Source organism: Mustelus asterias, chromosome 8 (genome assembly GCF_964213995.1).
Source record: "Mustelus asterias chromosome 8, sMusAst1.hap1.1, whole genome shotgun sequence".
NCBI classification, from domain to species: Eukaryota; Metazoa; Chordata; class Chondrichthyes; order Carcharhiniformes; family Triakidae; genus Mustelus; species Mustelus asterias.
This window is the reverse complement of record NC_135808.1, coordinates 31,683,017-31,706,292: the sequence shown is the minus strand read 5'-3', so window position 1 is coordinate 31,706,292 and position 23,276 is coordinate 31,683,017. Positions and strand designations below refer to the sequence as shown.

The 23,276-nt window shown below is 46.7% G+C and overlaps 1 protein-coding gene across 1 annotated transcript; it reads left to right on the top strand.

The window, feature by feature from the left end:
• Window positions 1–1,693: 1,693 nt before the first annotated feature.
• Window positions 1,694–22,089, top strand: LOC144496981 (zinc-binding protein A33-like). The gene is made up of 7 exons (XM_078217643.1): window positions 1,694–2,291; window positions 2,881–2,924; window positions 7,230–7,325; window positions 7,406–7,639; window positions 12,089–12,111; window positions 12,204–12,349; window positions 21,050–22,089. Exons 2-7 carry the CDS (start codon window positions 2,904–2,906, stop codon window positions 21,538–21,540), a joined length of 1,011 nt encoding a protein of 336 aa, XP_078073769.1. The 5' UTR covers window positions 1,694–2,291; window positions 2,881–2,903; the 3' UTR covers window positions 21,541–22,089.
• Window positions 22,090–23,276: the final 1,187 nt, after the last annotated feature.

Sequence of the window (23,276 nt, the reverse complement as noted above, 5' to 3'; positions counted from 1 at the left end):
ACGAACGAGTGAAGTACACTTCATTCACATGAATACATACACAAATAATAATAAAAATATGATAAGAAGTAACATATTAGAGATGGGGTAAGTGAGATTAGTTTGGGGCAGATGTTGCACTGTGGGGGAATGGGATGAGTTGATAACTGATATTGGGCAGTGGGATTAGTTTGGGATTGATATCGGGTTATAGGGAGTTATTGGGACAGTGGGATTAGTTTGGGGTTCATACAGGGAAATCTGAAGAGTTCAGGTCAGTATGTTTAGTTGGGATTGATTTTGATTTATTTTCACATGTATTGGGATACATTGAAAAGTATTGTTTCTTGTACGCTATACAGACAAAACAAACCATTCGAGAACATAGGGGAGAATGAAAGGACACGGTGCAGAATATAACATTACAGGTTGGTTGAAGAGATCTGCTAATGTGTGATAGGACCTTTCAAAAGTCTGATGGCAGCGGGGAAGAAGCTGTCCTTCAGTCGGTTGTTTTCAGACAAACGTGAAACTTTTTTTCAGACTTCTGTATCTTTTTCCCGATGGAGGAAGATGGAAGAGAGTATATTCAGAGTGCATGGCTGCTTTTCCGAGGCAGTGGGAAGTGTAGGCAGATTCAATGGATGGGAGGCTGGTTTGTGTGAATAGACGGGGCTACGTTCACAGCCTGTTTAGTTTCTTGCGGTCTTGGTCAGAGCAGGAGCAGTGGAAGAACCCATCAAGCTGTGATACATCCAGAAAGGATGCTTTCTATAGCACATCTATGAAAATTGGTGAGACCTGTAGTGGACATGCTGAATTTCCTTAGCTTCCTGAGAAAGTAGAGGCATTGTGGGTTTTTCCACTGTAGCATCAGTGTGGAGGGATCAGGACAGGTTGCTGGTGATCTGAATACCGAGAAACATGAAGCTCTCGACCATTTCTACTTCACCCCCATTGATGTAGACAGCGGCATGTCCTCCACTCCGCTTCCTGAAGTCGATGACTATCTCCTTCATTTCACTGACATTGTGGGAGAGATTATCATCGTCACACCATTCCAACAGATTCTCTGTCTCTTTCCTGTACAGTAAGAGGTTTCACAACACCAGGTTAAAGTCCAACAGGTTTATTTGGTAGCACAAGCCACAAGCTTTCAGAGCGCTGCTCCTTCATCAGGTGAGTGGGAGTTCTGTTCACAAACAGGGCATATAAAGACACAAACTCAATTGACAAAATAATGGTTGGAATGTGAGTCTTTACAGGTAATCAAGTCTTAAAGGTACAGACAATGTGAGTGGAGAGAGGGTTAAGCACAGGTTAAAGAGATGTGTATTATCTCCAGCCAGGACAGTTAGTGAGATTTTGCAAGCCCAGGCAAGTCGTGGGGGGTTTCAGATGGCGGTGTAGTCCGCTAACTTGAAAATGGAGTTGGAGGGGAATTTGGCCACACAGATACAGATATATTGGGAGAGTGTGAATCAATGGATTTAGTTGGGATTGGTACATGGCTCGGGGAGGGAGCAGAGCAGAGAGGAATGATTTGGTGTTGATACCGGCTTTTGGGATTTGAGAGTGGGACAGTGGGAGTAGTTTAAAAACGATTCGTTGCTGAGATCCCTGGGGAATCTGATGGAACCATGTGGGGGTGAGGGCAGATTTACTCAGATTCCTGTATGTGTATTTTATAGCCAGCAGTGAAGGGGTTAATGCTGAACCTGAACTCTCTTCAGATTTTCATCTTCAATCTGCGATCCCCAGATCCAAGAATTTGGCCGTTGTGTTTTGGAATGGGCGTTCAAAGACACATTTGCATGATGAGAGTGCACTTTCAGTGAATTTCATGCTAAACTGCGTGAAATGAAACTGAAAGTTCAGCGAATAACAGAAGCAGGAGCAGCAACGGAGATGGCCGTCAGTAAACACATCTTATCGCTGAGTGAGGATTTAACCTGCTCCATCTGTCAGTCTCTGTTTGTGGAGCCGGTGCGGCTGGACTGTGAGCACAACTTCTGTAAATCCTGTATCCAGAAGTGTTGGGGAAAGCAGCGTCAGGCTGTGTCCTGCCCGGAATGTCAGCAGCTTCTCCCCCGGAGAAGTTTCACCAGTAACAGGGTACTGGCCAATCTCTGTGAGAAAACCAGCCAACTGGAGCTGAAACTGGAGGAGGAACACGGGGAGAAGCTGGATGGAGACACAGAGAGGGAGCAGTGTCTCTGTGAGAAACACGGGGAGAATCTGATCCTGTTCTGTGAGAATGATGAGATTCTGATCTGTGCCAGTTGTCTCGACTCTGCCCCACATTTAGCCCAGTAAGAAGTCTCACAACACCAGGTTAAAGTCCAACAGGTTTATTTGGTAGCAAATACCATAAGCTTTCGGAGCAATGCTCCTTCGTCAGATGGAGTGGTCTCCATCTTGATTACCTGTAAATGAGATTTTTTGTAAACATTTTCTGTAAACCATTTTTTCTTCATAAGATAATGCGGGGGCTGGATAGGGTGGAGGCGGAGAGATTCTTTCCACTTAGTAAGGAAGTTAAAACTAGAGGACACAGCCTCAAAATAAAGGGGGGTCGGTTTAAGACAGAGTTGAGGAGGAACTTCTTCTCCCAGAGGGTGGTGAATCTCTGGAATTCTCTGCCCACTGAGGTGGTGGAGGCTACCTCGCTGAATATGTTTAAAGCGCGGATGGATGGATTCCTGATCGGTAAGGGAATTAAGGGTTATGGGGATCAGGCGGGTAAGTGGTACTGATCCACGTCAGATCAGCCATGATCTTATTGAATGGCGGGGCAGGCTCGAGGGGCTAGATGGCCTACTCCTGCTCCTATTTCTTATGTTCTTATGTTCTTACCCCAGTCCAACGCCGGCATCTCCACATCATGACTACCACATTTAGCCCACAGATTCCCAACTCTACCAATGGCTGTTGAAAGGTACAAGGTAAGGGGACACAGTGAGTTACCCGTCTCCATGTTCATGGTGTTTATTGGGTTGTAACCGGGACTGTAATACGTTAATAGTCAAATGTTGCTCTGCCCGATTGCTCGCTTTCAGCTCAATGCTGGCATCTGGCAGTGGGAAATGTGAGTGTTAATGTTAATAGTGTGTGAAAGGTTTTACAGCCTCTATTTACACTGACATTATATGAAGGCAGTCCCAAGTTTCAGCTTTCTTCATTCGGGCTGTGTTGTGTTGATATTATTTCTGGAGTTGGGGAACGCACTGAAACTGATTCTGTCCCTGGAGAATTCAGCGCATGATTTCCTGTCTCTAAACCCCGCCCCCGGACTTCAGCCATTGGTCGATGCACATGTCAATCCTCATCAGCATTGTCTTCCCCACCAATTGGGAAATGAACAGAGAGCCTTCAACAAGTGATTGGCTCATTTTATTTTACTGTCAGTCATTTCCCAACATCGGTGATATTTTGATACAAATAAGTTTCCCAAGAAAAAACAATAAAAGCTGTTTTCTTTTCATGTCCCTGTGATTTTCTTTCTCCTGGGTCGCCTCGTATTAGATTCCTGGAGTTCAGTCTTCAATTCAGGGAGACAATAGCACACAGTGGGAGGGTGGGTAACTCGAGCTGTTGTGTAATGCGGCGTTAAATAAGTTTCCTCCATTGCTGACTGTTTCATATTAATTGTACATTTAACCCAAGAAGCCGGACAGAAGGTCCAACCCTTCATCACTATTTAAGGCCATAAAGATGTCAGCCATTTGGCCCATCGATTCTGCTCTACCATTCAATTAGATCACAGACTTGTCTGATATGATCTTCTTTCACCACCATTGAACTATCTCGCTCACAAAATACTCTACTTTTTTCTTTGGATTTCTGTTCGATAGTGACAATACCAAGGCCACGTATGTTGTTTTTCTCCTGGGTCATGATTTAACCTGTGCCCACACAAAGATTCATTGAGCCATAGAGGTTTACAGCATGGAAACAGGCCCGACGGCCCAACGTGTCCATACCGCCCCTTTTTTTAACCCCTAAGCAAGTTCCAATTGCCCACGTTTGGCACATATCCCTCAACAGCCATCGTACCCATGTAACTGTCTGAACGCTTTTTAAAAGACAGAATTCTACCTGCCTCTACTACTACCTCTGGCACCTTGTTCCAGACACTCGCCGCCCTCTATGTTAAAACATTGCCCTTCTGGACACTTTTGTATCTCTCCCCTCTCACCTTAAACCTATGCCTTCGAGTTTTACACTCCCCTACCTTTGGGAAAAGATACTGACTATCCAGTTGATCTATGCTCCTCATTATTTTATAGATCTCAATAAGATCAGCCCTAAGCCTCCTACGCTCCAGAGAAAAAAACCCCACCCTATCCAACCTCTCCTTATAACTCAAACCATCAGGTTCTGGTAGCATCCGAGTAATTTTTTTCTGAACTCTTTCTAGTTTAATAATATCCTTTCTATAATAGGGTGACCAAAACTGTACATTCCAAGTGTGGCTTTACCAATGTCTTGTACAACTTCAACAAGATGTCCCAATTCCTGAATTCAATGTTCTGACCAATGAAACCAAGCATGCCTTCTTCACCACCCTGTCCACCTGTGACTTTCAAGGAGCTATGAACTTGTGCCCCTAGATCACTTTCTTCTATAGCTCTCCCCAACACCCTACCATTAACTGAGTAAGTCCTGCGTTGTTTCGATCGACCAAAATGCATCACCTCTCATTTATCTAAATTAAACTCCACCTGCCATTCGTCAGCCCACTGGCCCAATTGATCAAGATCCCATTGCAATCCTAGATAACCTTCTTCACTGTCCACTACGCCACCAATCTTGGTGTCATCTGCAACCTTACTAACCATGCCTACGAAACTCTTATCACTCTTTCATTGTATAAATGGTTCAGACTCTGAGAATATTGGAGGGTAGTTTTCCATTTTCTTAGGTTCCAACATTCACTTTTAGACTGTTATTCCAGCCAGAAAAGCAGTTGTTGAAGTATATTAACATAGTATAGTGTAATAATAACACACTTTTTATTTACAGTGTTGTGGGAGGAATTTTATGCTGGCCTGATCTCTCCCCAATGTTGAATTTTATTTGGGTGTTTATAGCCCACCCAGATGAGCGAGTCCCGCAGAGATATTAGGCTCTGGATGTTCTTAAGAAGCCAAGGGTTGGATATCAGCCGCCCAGAAGGGCGTCCAATATCCCGCCAGTGTGAATGTCCTGTGTTCCCACTGCCCCACCTCACCTACGGTGTCCAAACCTTCCCCATTCAAATATCCTGCACTTCCTTCCATCCGGTGTCCACTTTTGACACGTGTGGGACTCCTGGCAGCCCGAGCAGTGCCCACTGCTCTCTTCTGATGTTGGTGGAGCTGCCAAAGATCCCAGCAGCACTCGAAGGTGGGATCTCCTTTCCCTAAGGGGCAGAGGTTTAACCCTCACCTTGGTAATACCCTCCCACGGTGTAATACCGCACGGTGGCACAGTGGTTAGCACTGCTGCCTCACATTGCGTCAGGAACCCAGGTTCAATTCACTGTCTGTGCGGAGCCTGCACATTCTCCCCGTGTCTGCGTGGGTCTCCTCCGGTGCTCCGGTTTCCTCCCACAGTCCGAAAGACGTGCTGGTTGGATGCATTGGCCATGCTAAATTCTCACTCAGTGTAGCTGAACAGTGCCGGAGTGTGGCGACTAGGGGATTTTCACAGTAATTTCATTGCAGTGTTAATGGAAGCCTACTTGTGACACTAATAAATAAATTTAAACTTAATGGGGTGATTTCCCCCCCAAAAATTCTAAGTGTCGAATTCACGTTAAAAACTGAAGTAAATCCCACTGTTTCTTTTCAGCAGGATTTTCAAAATGAATCTCCCACAGTCTGTGCACTGCAGAGAGCCAGAGTGTGATTCACCTGAAAGATCCGGGGAAGGGGCCTATTCCCGCTGGAGAGGCTGGCAGCATAGCGCTGAGTGGGCCACTGTGCATGCGCTGATCTGTCAGCACCAAGATCAATGCATCCATCGTAGCCACACACTGTCGGCCTCCTGATCGCTGGCCAGTTTGATCGCTAGCCAGCCCCACGACCCTGCAAGGCTGCCCATCCGATCTCCCCCGCCACCCCCCCAGACCCGATCATTGGCCCCTTGAACATGTCCGGGTCAGCCTTGAACATCTCCCCACCGCCCCCAGCCCATCTCAATCTTGCCCCCCCCGCCAACCCGACCATCCCTCCCACCCGCAGCCCCGATTTCTCCCCCCACCCCCACAGCCCCGATCGCTGGCATCCCTCCTTCTGTCACCGCCGAGTGCAGAGTGGCACTGGGATAGCCCACCCCACTGATTGCCCCCCATTAGGTCCCGCTGCCTTGGCACTGCCCGATGCCTGGTGGGCAGTGTCAGGTGCCCCCTGGGCATTGGCACTTTGCTCCTTGGGCAGTGCCAGGGGGCCAGGCTGATACTGCCAAGCTGGCAATGAGCAGGGGTCACCACCCCTTAACTCTGACCTTCTCGGGGGCCTCGATGGCCTCACTTCACTCCAGCGCGGTTGGGCTGCCAGCTCCCCGCAAGTGGAGAGCTATTGTAAACCCTGCTGGAGTGAAACACTCCTGGCAGGGAGGGAGAGAGGCGAGCAGGCTCCGAGACTTCAGTCCCGAGCCCGCTGATTAAATGTAAAATATGTTTAATTGACAATCAGAATATATTATGCAGCTCCGCACCGATTTCTGGCACAAAGCTGACAGAGAGGGTCTGGCGCCCAATTGGGAGCCCGCTAAACGGCCTCAGCTTAAGCCTCTCGGCCTGCTGCGCTGCTTGAGGGACCATTGTCCCCAATATCTCTGCAGACCAGCCATTTACTAAAGCTGGTCGCGTTGCAACTGACTTTTCCTCAGACAGTGAAAGAAGCCTCTGTGTAAAATTCAGCCCGGACAGGTCTACGCATCCTCGAACCCAACTGTCTCAGTTTTAGTCTGTGCCTATTTAAAGGCACAGTAAATCCCCATTTAAAACCCAATACCAGCACCACAATCAAACACAATTACTATACAATTAACAATGTCTAAACTATCAAATCCTATATTCTATACACCATGAAGCTGTTGTTGGTTTGAAGCTGTACCTGGTCTGATACAATACCTTTCACTCTGCCGGTTATAAAGTGCTCGTGCCACATGTTAACACCTCTCCCTGAACACCTCTCCTCACAGTTTGTGATATAACAGCAGACATTACAATGGATCACGCTGAGATCTGATTCCATTTTTAGGACCAGCTGAAATTATCCTTGGATTCCATGGAGAAGGAAAAGAAAAATCAAAGTGAATTCAAACAGCAGCAGCAGAGGGAGATTTCAGAACTGGAGGTGAGTATGACTTCAGATCCCTTTCAACACTGCAACCCTTTAACAACCCGCTGTTTAAACAATCTCTCTCACTGTCATAGCAACTCACTGGATCCCTGGAGCAAGACATCTCCACACAATTTGCTCAAATCCATCGATATCTTGAAGACAAAGAGAAACATTTAATCGAAGAGCTGAGGAAACAAAAGGAGGAAGATCTGCAACCAATGGAGGAGAATCTGAGAAGAATTGAAGAGGAACTGACTTCACTTGAGGGGAAGATAGCGAACCTTTGTGTCGACATCGAGCAGCAAGACAGCGTCTCCTTTCTCAAGGTGACCCTTTATAATCCAATCCCCAAACTGTTAGTGGGGTGATTGTAAACTGCATTTTATGATAGGGTCAAACCCCATGACAACAATGCACAGTGTGCAGTATAACTGAGGACACACAGGGATCAGTCAGGATTGAGTTCAGGATGTCAGCGAGGTGGTCCCATACTCTCAGCACCTCCACTGACTGGAGTGTAACTGGAAGCAGAGTGAATGGGCAAAGAAAAGGATTGGGAGAGAAGAGATGGGTGCACTGGAATCAGAGACAGAAACAGTCTTGTCAGGAATGTTTAAGATGACAATCAGAATTCATTCAAACCAGATAGGTGGAGGGTGGCCTGGACTGGGAGGAAACCAGATCCATTGGAGACAAACCAGAGAATAGAAGGTCATCTGGAGAGGCTTCCAGACTTCGACAATTGGAAATACCTTTTGGGAGCTAATGGAGAATCTGTTTCCTCTCCTGCTCAATTTTCTTTTTATGTCAACAGGTACACACACATGCAGGCACACACAGGTACACACAGGTACACATGCACACATATACATACGGCACGCAGGGTATATATACACAGAGATTCAGGTACACACAGACACACACATGTAGGTAACATCTACATGTAATTACACACACGCAGGGTACGCACACATATGCAGGTACGCAAAAACTGTACACACAAGTACAGATGCGCACACACACAGACACACACACACACACACACACACGCGTGAGTTGAGAAGATGCTATCAACCTGAATTGAACCAAAGTTAGATCACACTTGGAATAATGTACAGAGTTCAGGTCTCCCCATTTTAATAAGGCTTAGAGACAATTAAGAAGATTCAATAAAATGCTAAAAAGAATTTTATCAGAACCAAAAGGTTATATCTCACAGGAAAGACTCAATGTGTTTTTATGAAGCTCTTTGGGCTATCAGCAGAATTGTATTCAAACACAATCTATAACCTCATGGTCCAGCATGTCCCCACTCTCCCATTATCCACAATTTTACCATTACCATCAAACCAGGGGATCCACCCTGCTTCAATAAAGAATGCAGGAAGCTCACAGACTGGTATGGGAGAAGTGGGTTCGAGTTCGTGGATTACTGGCACCAGAACTGAAGAAAGAGGGACCTGTATCATTGGGATGGTCTAGACCTGAACCGTGCTGGGACCACTGTCCTAGCGAGCCTCATATCAAGGGAAGTAGAGAGAGTTTTAAGTTAAATAGTGGGGACAAGGGATCAGATCTGGGAAGGTATGGTCAATGAAAGAGAAGCAACCAGGCAAAAGAGAAAAGTATTCTTACATGAAATGAAAAACAGACCATGACAGAAGGGATAGAGAGTCCAAATTGAACAGTAAATCACCAATGAGATAGAGGTTACAAAAATAATGAGAGGATAAAAATAAAAACTCTGTATCTGACTGCACAAAACATTGAAAACAAAACAGATGAACTGAGAGCGTACTTAGAAATAAATAAATACCATTTGATAGGCATTACAAAGACATGGCTGCAGAAGGCAAGGATTGTGACCTGAATATTGAAGGATTTCAGATATTTAGAAAGGTCAAGAAGCAAGGAAAAGGTGGCGAAGTGTGTCTGTAAGTTAATAATGTATTAGCGCAATTGATAGATATGACCGAGATTATGGAAACCAGGATGCGGAAACGGTTTGGGTGGAGATGAGGAATAGTAAAGGCAAGAGGTCACTTGTGGGAGTCGTGTCCAGGCCTCCTGACAGGAACAACATGGTAGGGTGGTGTATAAAGGGAGAACTAATCGGATCTTCTCAGAAAGACATATTGATAATCAGTTTAATTTACAAAGAGGACAGAAGGAGACTACAAAAAAGATATAGAAAGGTTAAGTGAGTGGGCAAAGGTCTGACAAATAGAGCATAATACAGGAAAATGTGAAATTATCCATTTTGGCAGCAAGAATAAAAAAGAAGCTTCTCATCTAAATGGTGAGAGATTGCAGAGCTCTGAGATACAGAAGGATTTGGGTATCTTAGTGCATGAAACGTGGAAGGCTAGGAGGCAGGTACTGCCAGTATTTAGAAAAGCGAATAGAATGTTATCATTTAGTGTGATGAAATTGAATACAAAAGTAATGCTTCAGTTGTACAGGGCATTGGTTAGACCACATCTAGAGTATTGTGTACAGTAGGAGTCAACTTATTTATGGAGGAATATAAATACATTGGAAGCAGTGCAGGGACGATTTATTGAACTAATATTGTCTTTTAAGGACCTCGATTGGTATCTGTTGAAGTTTGGAAGAAGAAGAGGCAACTTGATTGAAACATATTCAAGAGGCGGCGAGATATAGCACTTGGGGCGAATGGGATCAAAGGTTATGGGGAAAGGCAGGGTTAGGCTATTGAGTTGGATGATCTGCCATGATGGTAATGAATGGCGGATCAGGCTCAAAGGACCAAATGGCCTCCCCCTGCTCCGATCTTCTATGTTTCTATATACGCTGGAATTCTACGGTCCCGCCTGCCATGGAATTGGAGTGGGCGAGGGGGCGGAGAAAGGGAATGTCTGTTGACCTCGGGCAACATTTTCCAGTCTGGATTTGAGCGAAGCCGAAAATTCCCACTCAGAGGGTGCGATCTTACCGGCCGTTCACACGACACTCCCACTGCAGCGAAGTCGGAGAATTTGGCGTCCAGCCAAATCTCCATTCACTGGAGCGGGATGGGAAAATCCCACCAACGTGAATGTCCGTAACATTCCAGCTATAAGAACCTGAGGAGTCTTGACAGGGTGGAGGTGGAGAGGATGTTTCCTCTCGTCAGACAATCTGGAACTAGGGTCACTGTTTAAAAATAAGATCATCCATTTAAAATGGAGATCAAAGTTAAAGGGCCGTGAGTCTTTGTAAGTCACTTCCTCAAAAGGCAAAGGAGGTAGACTCTGATGTTTTTGAGGCAGACATGGGTAGATTCTGGGTAAGCAAGGGGGTGATAGGTTGTCGGTGAGTCGACGGGATGTTCAAAGTTACGATTTGATCAGCCACAATCTTATTAAATGGCGGGGCAGGCTCAAGGGGCTGAATGGCCATTTTTCATATGTTTGTTGCCAGGAACAGCACCAGACAAACCTAAAAATGAGGTGTCAGTCTGGTGAAGCGACAACACAAGACTACATGAATGTTCAATAGCGGAGGCAGCATGTGACAAGAGCCAAGTGATCCCAAAACCAACGGATGGGATTTGAGTTCTGCAGTCCTGCCACATCCAATCATGAATCAATGAAACAACTCACTGGAGGAGGAGGCTCCACAAATATCTCCGTCCGGAATGATGAAGGAGCATCAGTGTAAAAACCAAAGCTGAACCAATCATCATTGGCGAGAAGGGCTGAGTGGATGATCCACCTCGGCCTCCTCCTGAGGGTCCCAGCCTCACACCTTCAGCCAGTTCAATTCACTCACCATGACATCAAGACACGGCTGAAGGTGCTCGCTGCAAAGGCCCTGACAATATTCTGGCAATGGTACGGAAGACTTGTGCTCCAGAATCAACGCCAACCAAGCTGTTCCAGTCGGACTGCAGCACTGGAATCTCCCCAGCAATGTGGAAAAATGCCCAGGTATGAATTTCTTGACAAAAGTCAGAGGAAATCCAATCCGGCTAATTACCCCCCCATTAGCAGTGTGAGAGAAAATGTCCACACTGCTATCAAGTGGCGTTTACACAGGAATAACCTGCTCACTGACGCTCAGATTGGGCTCCAGCTATCCCTGTATCGAGGGGATGTTGGGGTTAAGAATAACATCGCTGTCACCAAGTCAGGGTGACACGAACAGAGAGGATCAGTGAATTTTATGGGAAAATAGAGATCAGAAACAATAAGGAACTGATCGTTTGAACCTTCATAGTCCTCAGCAGCAGAGGAAAACTGTCAATTTGATTTGATTTATTATTGTCACATGTATTAGTATATAGTGAAAAGTATCGTTCCTTGTGTGCTATACAGACAAAGCATACCGTTCATATAGAAGGAAAGGAGAGGAGAATGTAGTGTTACAACACCTGGGGTGTAGAGAAAGATCAACTTAATACGAGGTAGGTCCATTCCAAAGTCTGACAGCAGCAAGGAAGAAACTGTTCTCGAGTCGGTTGGTACATGACCTCAGACTTTTGTATCTTTTTCTTGATGGAAGAAGTTGGAAGAGAGAATGTCCGGGTTGTGTGGGGTCCTTGATTATGCCGGCTGCTTTGCCGAGGCAGCGGGAAGTGTAGACAGAGTCAATGGAGGGGAGGCTGGTTTGCGTGTATTCATGAGGTGGGGTGACTGACATGGGATCACATCACTGGAATCCATTAGATCCCTTCACATTTGACTGAAATCACTGATTCTACATAATTGAACATTACAATCTAAACAGCAGCGTGTATATTTATTAAATGTTTCTGATTTTCTGTCCCACAGGAACTGAAAAGATTGAGAGAAAGGTGAGTATCTAATCCAAACTCACACAGGGTTTTACACTGTGATCACAGTCTGTATCCAGCAGAGAGTGATTAAATCAATCCCATTCACACAGCTACCTGGATAAAGGGGAAGATGGGGAAGATGATGAGGGGAGTGAAGATGTAGAGATACTGGAGTTTCCAACAGAGAAATACGCAGGCTTCCGAGACCCATTTCTCTACCCAGTGTGGAAGGCAATGAAACGGATCACCTCTCCAGGTAAGAAACTCCCCAGCTTGGTGTCCACTCTCTGTGCAGTCTCCGACTCTCGCCCTCCCTCTCCCGAAGGTGCTGCCTGTTATTGGGTACAGATCACCAGTGCAGCAGCATCGGGGACTTCACTTTGGATACAAAGGTTGATGCGGTTTGATGGACAAGTTGTTTCCAATTTGAACAATTGACAGCAATCTCCTCCCAGTCATTAATGTCAATGCCACCGGGTTTCAAGGGGAATGTCAGAGTTGTGTTTTGTGTAGTGATTGCTTTCCTAACCTTCCCTGGAATGCTGGTCATTTGCGAGTTGAGAAAACAGGCACTGGCAGAGGGAGACTCATTTCAGATATTCAGACACTGTCCAGTCCATCAAAGTTGAATCTGTTGGAGTTTTTCCTGAATATTTGTGGCGGTGACTTCAAGATAGGCTGGAGCGTTTGTTGGATGTTCCTGCCATTGAATCTGGGGAATATTGTCGAAGGAATTTCCCGAGCTGTTTTGTGTATCATGATGCACAGTCCAGGTCTCACTGCAGTGCAGGAGAGTTGTGACAACAGCCACTCTGTGGACTAGGACTTCTGTTGACTTGTGGAGGTCTTTGTTATGATGTGGAGATGGACTGGGGTGGGCACAGTAAGAAGTCTCACAGTTAAAGTCCAAATGTCTTGGCTTGAGACAATTCACACCTCTTTAACCTATGATTATCCTTCTCTCCACATACTGTTCTTACCTGTAAAGACTCGCATTCCAACCACTCTTCACATTCTAATCTGTAAATATCTTGCAATTGTGCCTTTGCACAAATCGATGCCATGTTTGTGAACTAACCTCCGCTCACCTGACAAAGGAGCAGCGCTCCGAAAACTCGTGATTCCAAATAAACCTGTTGGACTTTAACCTGGTGTTGTGAGACTTCTTACCGATGTCTTTGTTGTTACACATTCCCTCCTCTACTTTGTAGGAAGCTGAGCTGGGGCAACTGAGCCAGTGTTGGATCTCCTCACCAATATTGAAAAAGATGGCTGCCAATGTATCACAGAGTCTCTCCTTCAATATATATGGCAGGTGAAATATTTGATTGGCAGGTCTGGGTTGCTATTTAAGTTTTTGGTCACTCTCAAGTTTTTTGCATGGAGAATTGAAGAGCTCAAGGGGGATAATTTGCAAGTCTGGTGCAGAGAGGGCACCGACACTGCAGTCTTCCGTAAACCGTAGATCATGTACGTCTATGGTGGTCAGTTTAGTTTTGGCACAGAGGCAACTGAGGTTAAAAAGTCTTCCATCAAGATGCTATTTAATATTCATACCAGAGGGCAGAGGATCTTTGATGAGGTGAATAACTCCTGACAGGTAGATTGTGAATAGTCTGGGAGGTTGTTACACTGTTTGACACTGGAGCAGGTTTAGAAAGTGTTTGTCTCAGATCTCCCACTCCTGACAGTTACAATAATATCATCAACGGCAGGATTGTGATGACCATCCAAATGTCTGGGGAACAATCCATCGATCCTCGTGATTTACTGAGTCAAATGATTTGGTCAGTTTGATTAGGCCAATCAAAAGTTCCTGGTCTTGTTCTCAACCTTTTCCTTGGATTTGTCTGGGAAGCACAGACTATGCTGGAGGTTCCTTTCGAAGGAGAACCACACTGTCTCTGGGAGCATTTCCTCAGCCACAGGAAGTAGGTGATTCAGGAGAACTTGTGTCCGGGTTTGTCCAACTCCCCAGGGCCTCAGTGAGCCCCAGTTACATGGATCCAGCACACAGAAGCACATTAGCTGCCTGGAACCTCTGGTCCTCATCCAGGCCTCTGTCTCCCAATGTCTCTCTCTCTCTCTCTCATGGTCTCTCTCTATCTGTGTCTCCTGGTGAATTCTCTCATTTTCTCTCTCTCCTAGTGATCTCTCTCTCTCTCTCTCTGTGTGTCTCCTGGTTGTCTCTCTTTCCCTTTCTTTCTCTCTGTCTCCTGGTGGTCTCTCTCTCTCTCTCTGTGTCTCCTGGTAGTCAGTCTCTCTCCCTATCTCTCCAGGTTGTCTCTCTCTCTCTCTCTCTCTCTATTACTCTCCTGATGGTCTCTCTCTTTCTCTCTCCAGATGGTCTCTCTCTCTCTCTCTCTCTCTTCCAGTGGTCTCTCTCTATCTCTCTTTCTCTCCCTTTCTCTCCAGATGGTCTCTCTCTCTCTCTCTCTCCCAGTGGTCTCTCCAGGTGGTCTCTCTCTATCTCTCTCGCTCTCTATTACTCTCCTGTTGGTCTCTCTCTCGCTGTCTCTCTGCGTCTCCTGGTGGTCAGTCTGTCTCCCTATCTCTCCAGGTTGTGTCTCTCTCTCCCTCTCTCTCTCTTGGTGGTCTCTCTATCTCTCTCTTTCCAGATGGTCTCTTTCTATCTCTCTCCAGATGGTCTCTCTCTATCTCTCTCGCTCTCTATTACTCTCCTGGTGGTCTCTCTCTCTCTCTGTATCTCCTGGTGGTCAGTCTCTCTCCCTATCTCTCCAGGTTGTCTTTCTCTCTCTCTCTCTCCGTCTATTACTCTCCTGGTGGTCTCTCTCTCTTTCCTGGTGGTCTCTCTCTCTTCCTCCAAATGATCTCTCTCTCTCTCTCTGTCTCTGGGTGGTATCTTTATCCCAGTGCTGTCCTTCAAGTCTTTTAGGAGGTTTATTCTTCTCCTCTCGTTCATTCCTTTCCTCTCTTTGCCTGGTTACATCCATGGTGTAGGAGTTCTTTGCCCCCACCCCCCCCCCCCCCCCCCCGCCCATGGGCACCCATGCAGCAAGGTCACTGGGGGGTGGGGGGAGCGGGGACGGTAGGTGCCACACAAAGTGCAGTCCAAAGAGCCCACAATGCCAGAAGAAATTCCCTTTTCCCAGGCCTATGCTGGGTCCTGTGACTGTGGTTTTCACCAGTCAAGCACGTTTCCAATGACCGCTCAACAGAAAAGAAAACCCCAAAGGAAGGGCACAGAGCATGTGCAGCTGGTCATGTGACCGCTCTGCATATGCGCGGAACTCCTCAGGCCTGCTGGGAAATAGACATCTCAACTGAGCCCCAAACCCAGGTAAAGTCACGTTTCATTCCAATGCACAAATACCTCGATAGTTTCCACAGCCTAACTTATCTCCTTTCTTGAAGATCTCATTCTTGAACCGAGGGAATTTCTATATCCTGCAAATTGGATGAGGGGCATGGAGTTCTGATGTGAGGCAAACTCTGCTGGCTTTGACACTCTCAGCTGGAATACCTTCCGGGCCGCGGGATTTGTTGTTTCCCATCAGTTTGATAGTTTGTTGCAGCTTTCCCGTCGATGGTGACTCACCCATGGATTCGGCCACAGGATCTGGGGGACAGCCTGCAGCCGCTGACACCTGTCGCTGTGGATTCAGGAATGGGAGATGTCTTTTCCAGCATCGATGGGTGGCTTTGTCACCCTTCAGAAGAGGAACTCCATCCTGTCAGTGAAGGGGACTTTGTCCATTTGACCTGGGTCCATGGATTGTTTCGAAAAAGCTTTGCACGTCAGGAAGGTCAGCATTTCATTGGATCCCTTGGACTTTCTCTTCCCACTCCACCTATCTCTTCCGGGTTTGTCCTTGGCTGTCCGTCTGGAACTGTTGGAAACGCTGCCTCTTGGATTGTTCTGTCAGGCAATGAGCACTGAGCCTTTTCCTTCCAGGAGGTCACGTATTTCAGCATCATTTTCATTGAACCAATGCTGGTGACCATGAGGCTCGGCGATGGTTGGGAACGCACGCATCCCACGCAGCTGGCTTCATTTGATCCCACAGTTCGGAAATTCCGTTGCACTTGGGGTAACCTAGCCGGTTGGCTGTGAGCTATGCTTGGATTTCCTCTCTTTGGTCTGGCAGCTTTAGGGGTGAGACAATGATCTTGTTCTTGGAGTTCAGGGTCTTGTGATGTCTTGGTGCTGGGTGGACACTCAGCATCAGTCGATGATCTGTCTGGCAGGCATCAGTCCCCCACATGGATCGAGTGACACAGACATCACTTCGGTCTTTGACTGGAACAACGACGTAATCCAGGAAGAGATAGTGCTTTGATCTTTGATACTTTCATGTGGTTTGTATTTGTCTTATTGACGGAAGTGGGTGTTTGTTTATAAGGAGTCGGTAGTCGCCATGATGTGGAGATGCCGGCGCTGGACTGAGATGGGCACAGTAAGAAGTCTCACAACACCAAGTTAAATTTCAACAGATTTATTTGGTATCACGAGCTTTCGGAGCATTGCTCCTTCCTCAGTGACTCACCTGATGAAGGGGCATTGCTCTGAAAACTCGTGATACCAAATAAATCTTTTGGACTTTAACCTGGTGTTGTGAGACTTCTTCCTGTTTCTAAGGATGCCATGCTGAGTGAACTTTGTTGGCAGGAGGGCACCGAGATGCCAGGAGGAAAGGGTGGACTTCTCGCTATTTTTCCCACTGGATTCTCTCCAGAAATTGGAGTCATGGCCAACACTGGCAATTAAGTTGCCCCGGGAGAATGGTTATTTTCTTTCTCTGGACTGGCAGGTCAGAATAGAACTTTTTCTGAACATCTGCACTGGGGCCTTTGTGCCGATGATCCTGGTAGATTGGTTATGGTTGAGCTCTGGATGGAATTTCATGGATACAATTGAGGAATTTTGGTTGAGTATCCCACATCCAATTCCCAGTGGCAGAACCAGCTCCATGGATATTCGAGTCACTGTCAGCCTGCCCTCTCCAGCAGAAGGTATATTCCCAGTTTGTTCCTTCAGGTGTCTCTCCCCAGGGAGGTGGGTCTCACCGAGGGCACCGAGGTCAATTTCAAGACTTGACAGCTCATTGCACCTCTTCTTTCTGGTCAGTCGTGCTTGAGATTGTCTTCCAGTGTTGCAACGTCCCGAGTTGGAGCAGCTAACGTTTTCTTTCTGTGACAGTGAAGATGGGATCCAGCAGGGTTTACTTCCCCAACAAGGAGGAAGTGGGACAGGCCATTTTGAGGGCACCCTTTCTGACCCCCCCTCACCATCTGAGGCAAGCAGAGGCTATCTTCTGGAGTGCTCAGTAACCGCTGCTGCTGTCCAAAGGCAGCTCAGTCCCAATACAGGTGTCCAGTGACCTTCATGCGCGTGTATCTTGTGTTCTTGACTCGGGGGGACTCCTGGGTTCACTGCCCCGACCCCATTAATTTGCCAATTCCCCTTCCCCACAGGACTTGACAAATGGACCCTGGTAGAAAGCGACTCTGCCTTTGATGCACACGGGGAGGTCTTGTGTCACCGTCACAAGATCTTCACGGGTTGGTGGTCAGAATTTGGTGATGTGTCAAACCACAATGACTGGGACCATCTTCAGCCCCCTCCCAGCCATGGCAGTCCCAGAGCTGCAGAGTCTTCCTTTGTTCTGGCATCGTGGGCTCTTTGGACTGCACTTTGTGTGGCACCTCCCCCCCTCCCCCCCAACTGACCTTGCTGCCATGGGTGCCCATGGGGGTGGTGGGGGCAAAGAACTCCTGATGATGTTACTGAAGGCAGAGTCGCAGCACACAGCCTCTCCAAGCCGACAGGGTGACAATCCACAGAGGGATGTGAGAATGAAGGCGGCAGAATGTCTTAATTTGACACCCAGACACTCAGACCTTGCAAATGGGCCTCTCTGGACAGTGATGAGATTGAGACGCTGTATTTACTGTACACACTGGAGCAGGCTGGAGGGGCTGAATGGCCTCGTGTGCTGCTCTTTGTTTGTATGATTCGTAGGGAAAATATGTAAGCAGAGAGATGAGGTGAAATGTTTTCTCTCAGAAGGTCGTGAATCTTTGAATCTCTGTTCCGATAAAGATAGCAGAAGCCGAGACTTTGAGTATTTGTAAAGCACAGGTTTGGGAAATGAGCCCGGTCAGGTCGTCAAAGTTTCGGTAGGGGAACATGTGGCAAATAGTGACCACAACTCTGTTAACTTTAGGATAGTAATGGACAAGGATGAGTGCTGTCCTACGGGCAGGGTGCTAAATTGGGGGAAGGCTGACTATAGCCGGATTAGGCAGGAATTGGTGGATGTTGATTGGGAGAGGATGTTCGAGGGTAAGTCCGCGTCTGGCATGTGGGAGTCTTTTAAGGAACTATTGATAAGGCTGCAGGATAGGCATGTGCCTGTAAAAAGGAAAGATAGGAAAGGTAGGATTCGAGAGCCGTGGATAACCAGGGAAATTGAGGATCTGATTAAAATGAAAAGGGAGGCGTACGTTAAGTCCAGGCAACTGAAAACAGATGGAGCTCTGGAGGAATACAGAGAGAGTAGGAAAGATCTCAAACGGGGAGTTAGAAGGGCAAAAAGAGGTCACGAGATGTTCTTGGCAGGAAGGATTAAGGAGAATCCTAAGGCATTCTATTCATACGTTAGGAATAAAAGAGTTGTCAGGGAGAAAATCGGACCTCTCAGGGACAAAGGAGGGGAATTATGCTTAGAACCCAAGGGAAGAGGGGAGATCCTAAATGAATACTTTGCATCGGTATTCACGAAGGAGAGGGGCGTGTTAACCAGGAGTGTCTTGGAGGGAGGTGTTGACCCGTTAGAGAAAATCTCCATTACAAGAGAGGAAGTGTTAGGTTTTTTAGGGAACATTAAAACTGACAAAGCCCCAGGGCCTGATGGCATCTATCCTCGACTGCTCAGGGAGACGAGCGGTGAAATTGCTGGGCCTCTGACGGAAATCTTTGTCGCTTCTTTGGACACGGGTGAGGTCCCTGAGGATTGGAGGATAGCGAATGTGGTCCCGTTGTTTAAGAAGGGTAGCAGGGATAACCCAGGAAATTATAGGCCGGTGAGCTTGACGTCCGTGGTAGGGAAGTTGTTGGAGAGGATTCTTAGAGACAGGATGTATGTGCATTTAGAACGGAACAATCTCATTAGTGACAGACAGCATGGTTTTGTAAGAGGGAGGTCGTGCCTTACAAATTTGGTGGAGTTTTTTGAGGAAGTGACAAAAACGGTTGACGAAGGAAGGGCCGTGGATGTCGTCTATATGGATTTCAGTAAGGCATTTGACAAAGTCCCACATGGCAGGTTGGTTAAGAAGGTTAAGGCTCATGGGATACAAGGAGAAGTGGCGAGATGGGTGGAGAACTGGCTTGGCCATAGGAGACAGAGGGTAGTGGTCGAAGGGTCTTTTTCCGGCTGGAGGTCTGTGACCAGTGGTGTTCCGCAGGGCTCTGTACTGGGACCTCTGCTATTTGTGATATATATAAATGATTTGGACGAAGATGTAACTGGTGTAATCAGCAAGTTTGCGGATGACACGAAGATGGCTGGAATTGCGGATAGCGAAGAGCATTGTCGGGCAATACAGCAGAATATAGATAGGCTGGAAAATTGGGCGGAGAGGTGGCAGATGGAATTTAATCCGGATAAATGCGAAGTGATGCATTTTGGAAGAAATAATGTAGGGAGGAGTTATACAATAAATGGCAGAGTCATCAGGAGTATAGAAACACAGAGGGACCTAGGTGTGCAAGTCCACAAATCCTTGAAGGTGGCAACACAGGTGGAGAAGGTGGTGAAGAAGGCATATGGTATGCTTGCCTTTATAGGACGGGGTATAGAGTATAAAAGCTGGAGTCTGATGATGCAGCTGTATAGAACGCTGGTTAGGCCACATTTGGAGTACTGCATCCAGTTCTGGTCGCCGCACTACCAGAAGGACGTGGAGGCATTGGAGAGAGTGCAGAGAAGGTTTACCAGGATGTTGCCTGGTATGGAGGGTCTTAGCTATGAGGAGAGATTGGGTAGACTGGGGTTGTTCTCCTTGGAAAGACGGAGAATGAGGGGAGATCTAATAGAGGTGTACAAGATTATGAAGGGTATAGATAGGGTGAACAGTGGGAAGCTTTTTCCCAGGTCGGAGGTGACGATCACGAGGGGTCACGGGCTCAAGCTGAGAGGGGCGAAGTATAACTCAGACATCAGAGGGACGTTTTTTACACAGAGGGTGGTGGGGGCCTGGAATGCGCTGCCAAGTAGGGTGGTGGAGGCAGGCACGCTGACATCGTTTAAGACTTACCTGGATAGTCACATGAGCAGCCTGGGAATGGAGGGATACAAACGATTGGTCTCGTTGGACCAAGGAGCGGCACAGGCTTGGAGGGCCGAAGGGCCTGTTTCCTGTGCTGTACTGTTCTTTGTTCTTTGTTCTTTGTGTGTAAAATCTTGGTAAGCAAGAGCGTGAGAGATTATTGTAGAACCCTTATAGTGCAGAAAGGCTATTCGGCCCATCGAGTCGGCACTGACTCTGAATATCTCCCCCGCCCCATCCCGTAACCCCACACATTTTCCAGGGCCAATCCTTCTAACCTACGCACCTTGGGACACTAAGGGGAAATTTACCACGGACAATCCACCGACCCACACCTTTAACTGTGGAAGAAGGCAGGATGCAGGTTTGATCAATTATGCTCTTATTAACTGGAGGAGCAGGCTTGATGGACTGACTGACCCACTGCTGCTCCTTGTGTGCTTTGTACGGCAATGTATCTAACAGTTCACTGTCATCAGTCAGTAATATTCAATGCTGCAGCAACTATGGACTGGGGGTTTGGGGTGTGATGGTGGGGAGGGGAGGGGGGGGCGGAGGGTGATGGTGGGGAGGGCGGGTCCAGTTACACAGACATCAGACTTTCATCTGTATCCATCCACTGTGTAAAATATTTACCCGGATGTTTTTTTTATTTCCCCAGTCTCAGCCTCCCCCACCTTGGTCTCGACCACAGAGCGTCGTCAGCTCGTCCTGTCTGAGCAGCGGAGCAGTGTGAAAATCAGTACGACCATGCTGGTTTCTAATAACCTGGAGAGGTTCAGTGAGACTCTTTGTTCCCTGGGGGCGCAGGGACACACGTCGGGGAGACATTACTGGGAGGTGGAGGTCGGGGACAAGACTGACTGGGAGGTGGGTGTGGCCAGAGAGTCAGGCAATAGGAAGGCGGATCTCACACTGGGCCCCGAACATGATTACTGGGCGCTGCGTCTGAGAAACGGGGATGGATACGGAGCTCTGGAAAGCCCGTTAGTCCCCCTGACCCCCAGAGTGAATCCCAGGAACATCGGAGTTTTCCTGGACTATGAGGGGGGACAGGTGAGCTTTTACGATGCTGATGATATGTCCGTTCTCCACACTTTCACTGACACCTTCACTGAGAAACTCTTCCCTTATTTCAGGTCTGCATTATAAAAAGAGGATTCCGAGAGCAGCTCCAATTAATATGCGACATTTAGGAGCGTAGATTCCGAAACAGTGAAGGAAATGCTGTCGATATTAAACCCCCATGTGAGGAGGGAAAGGATTGGTGGGCAGGACGGGGGCAGAATGGAGGGGGTGGGACAGTTAAAATGAAAAGGTCATGAATTGTGACCCCAGCCCATCGTGTGTGCACGTGTTACCATTCTGGTGGGGGTCAGTTAGGGGTTTGTCTGGGTTTCATTCCCACATTGTCACTGTGAACAGAGTGAAATGTATCAATGTCCAACTGGGCTTCCCAGGACCCCAAAATCTCCCAGAAACTGACAGCTTCCTGTGGTTTTCAGCTCAAAGATCTTTGATCGGAACTGACACATATTGTTGGGAGTTTCAAAATCAATAGTTTCAGTGTGACAATCATTTTGTAGTTTGAATTAATCTGTTATTGAGCATTTTGTGATGAATTCACAAAACCATTTTTAAAAAAGCCACAACCTGCACGAATGGAAACCAGCCAGATTCATTAAATAGACAGACTTAATTGTGAGACAATTAAAGAATAAGTAATTCATTAATCAATGTAGTTGTCAGGCTGGTAATGTAATCTGTAACACAAAAAGGTTATAACTTTTATAATTACAAACACATTATATCATTAACACTTGATTTTAATACAAATTCTTCAAATATGATGAGAATTATAAGATGTTGCCTTCCGGACAGATTAAAAAGATAATATCAACTTGTTAACCTTGTCAGAGGGAATGATTCGGCTCCTATTCAGGCTGTCTGTATAATAAGTGACAGTTATGTTAACCAATTATTGTTCGAGACTTCGGCTCAATCAAGACAAGAGATAAAGCTGAAGAGATTCTTAAAGTTGAGACAATGTGTGTAATGAGGCAGACTCTGATTTCATTATTGACAATAGAACAATTGACTATTTTCCAACAAGCGGCTAAAGTGGGCTTTCAATGTTGTTAAGGTGTAAAAAAGGGGTCTTGAGAAGTGCTTGGCGGGGAGGGTTGCTTTTACTTGTTATCCATGTTTTCGGAGCTGTCACTTCACATCCTGGTCTGAGCAGAGTGATGAGAAGTCTGTCCAATTTTCAAAGTTAAGCTTTCTCCTCTGACTGTGAATTACTGTTAATTGACACTTTGCTTTTTATCTTTCTGACTTGTTACCTATTCATTGTTAATAAACTTTCTGAATTCACCATTTAAAGTGCTCTGTCTTGCCATGTGGTTATGTCTGTAGATTTAGAATTATTTTAAAGTTTAAAGTTTATTAGTGTCACAGATAGGCTTACGTTAACACTATAATGAAGTTACTGTGAAAATCCCCAAGTCGCCACACTCCTGCGCCTGTTCGGGTACACTGAGGGAGAATTTAGCATGGCCAATGCACCTAACCAGCACATCTTTCGGACTGTGGGAGGAAACTGGAGCACCCGGAGGAACCCCACACAGACATGAGGAGGACGTGCAGACTCCACACAGACAGTGACCCAAGCCGGGAATTGAACCTGGGTCCCTGGTGCTGTGAGGCAGCAGTGCTAACCACTGTGTCACCTGGAAAAAATTGGGAAGTTATTGCAAACATGTGGTCCCCAAAAATCTAAGTTCAAATAAATCCAAGTTTTAATGATATTTATTTTGGGTTTGTGGGTCATGTGCCACAAGTCTGATTGAACGTCGTCACAGTCCCGGAGGACTTTCGGTTTCTCTCCC

Coding starts and splice junctions, on each gene's coding strand:
- LOC144496981 (XM_078217643.1), top strand. CDS start 2,904: ATGGCTGTTGAAAGGTACAAG. Junction 7,326..7,405: donor GGGAGATTTCAGAACTGGAG/GTGAGTATGACT, acceptor TCACTGTCATAG/CAACTCACTGGATCCCTGGA. Junction 12,350..21,049: donor GAAACGGATCACCTCTCCAG/GTAAGAAACTCC, acceptor TTATTTCCCCAG/TCTCAGCCTCCCCCACCTTG.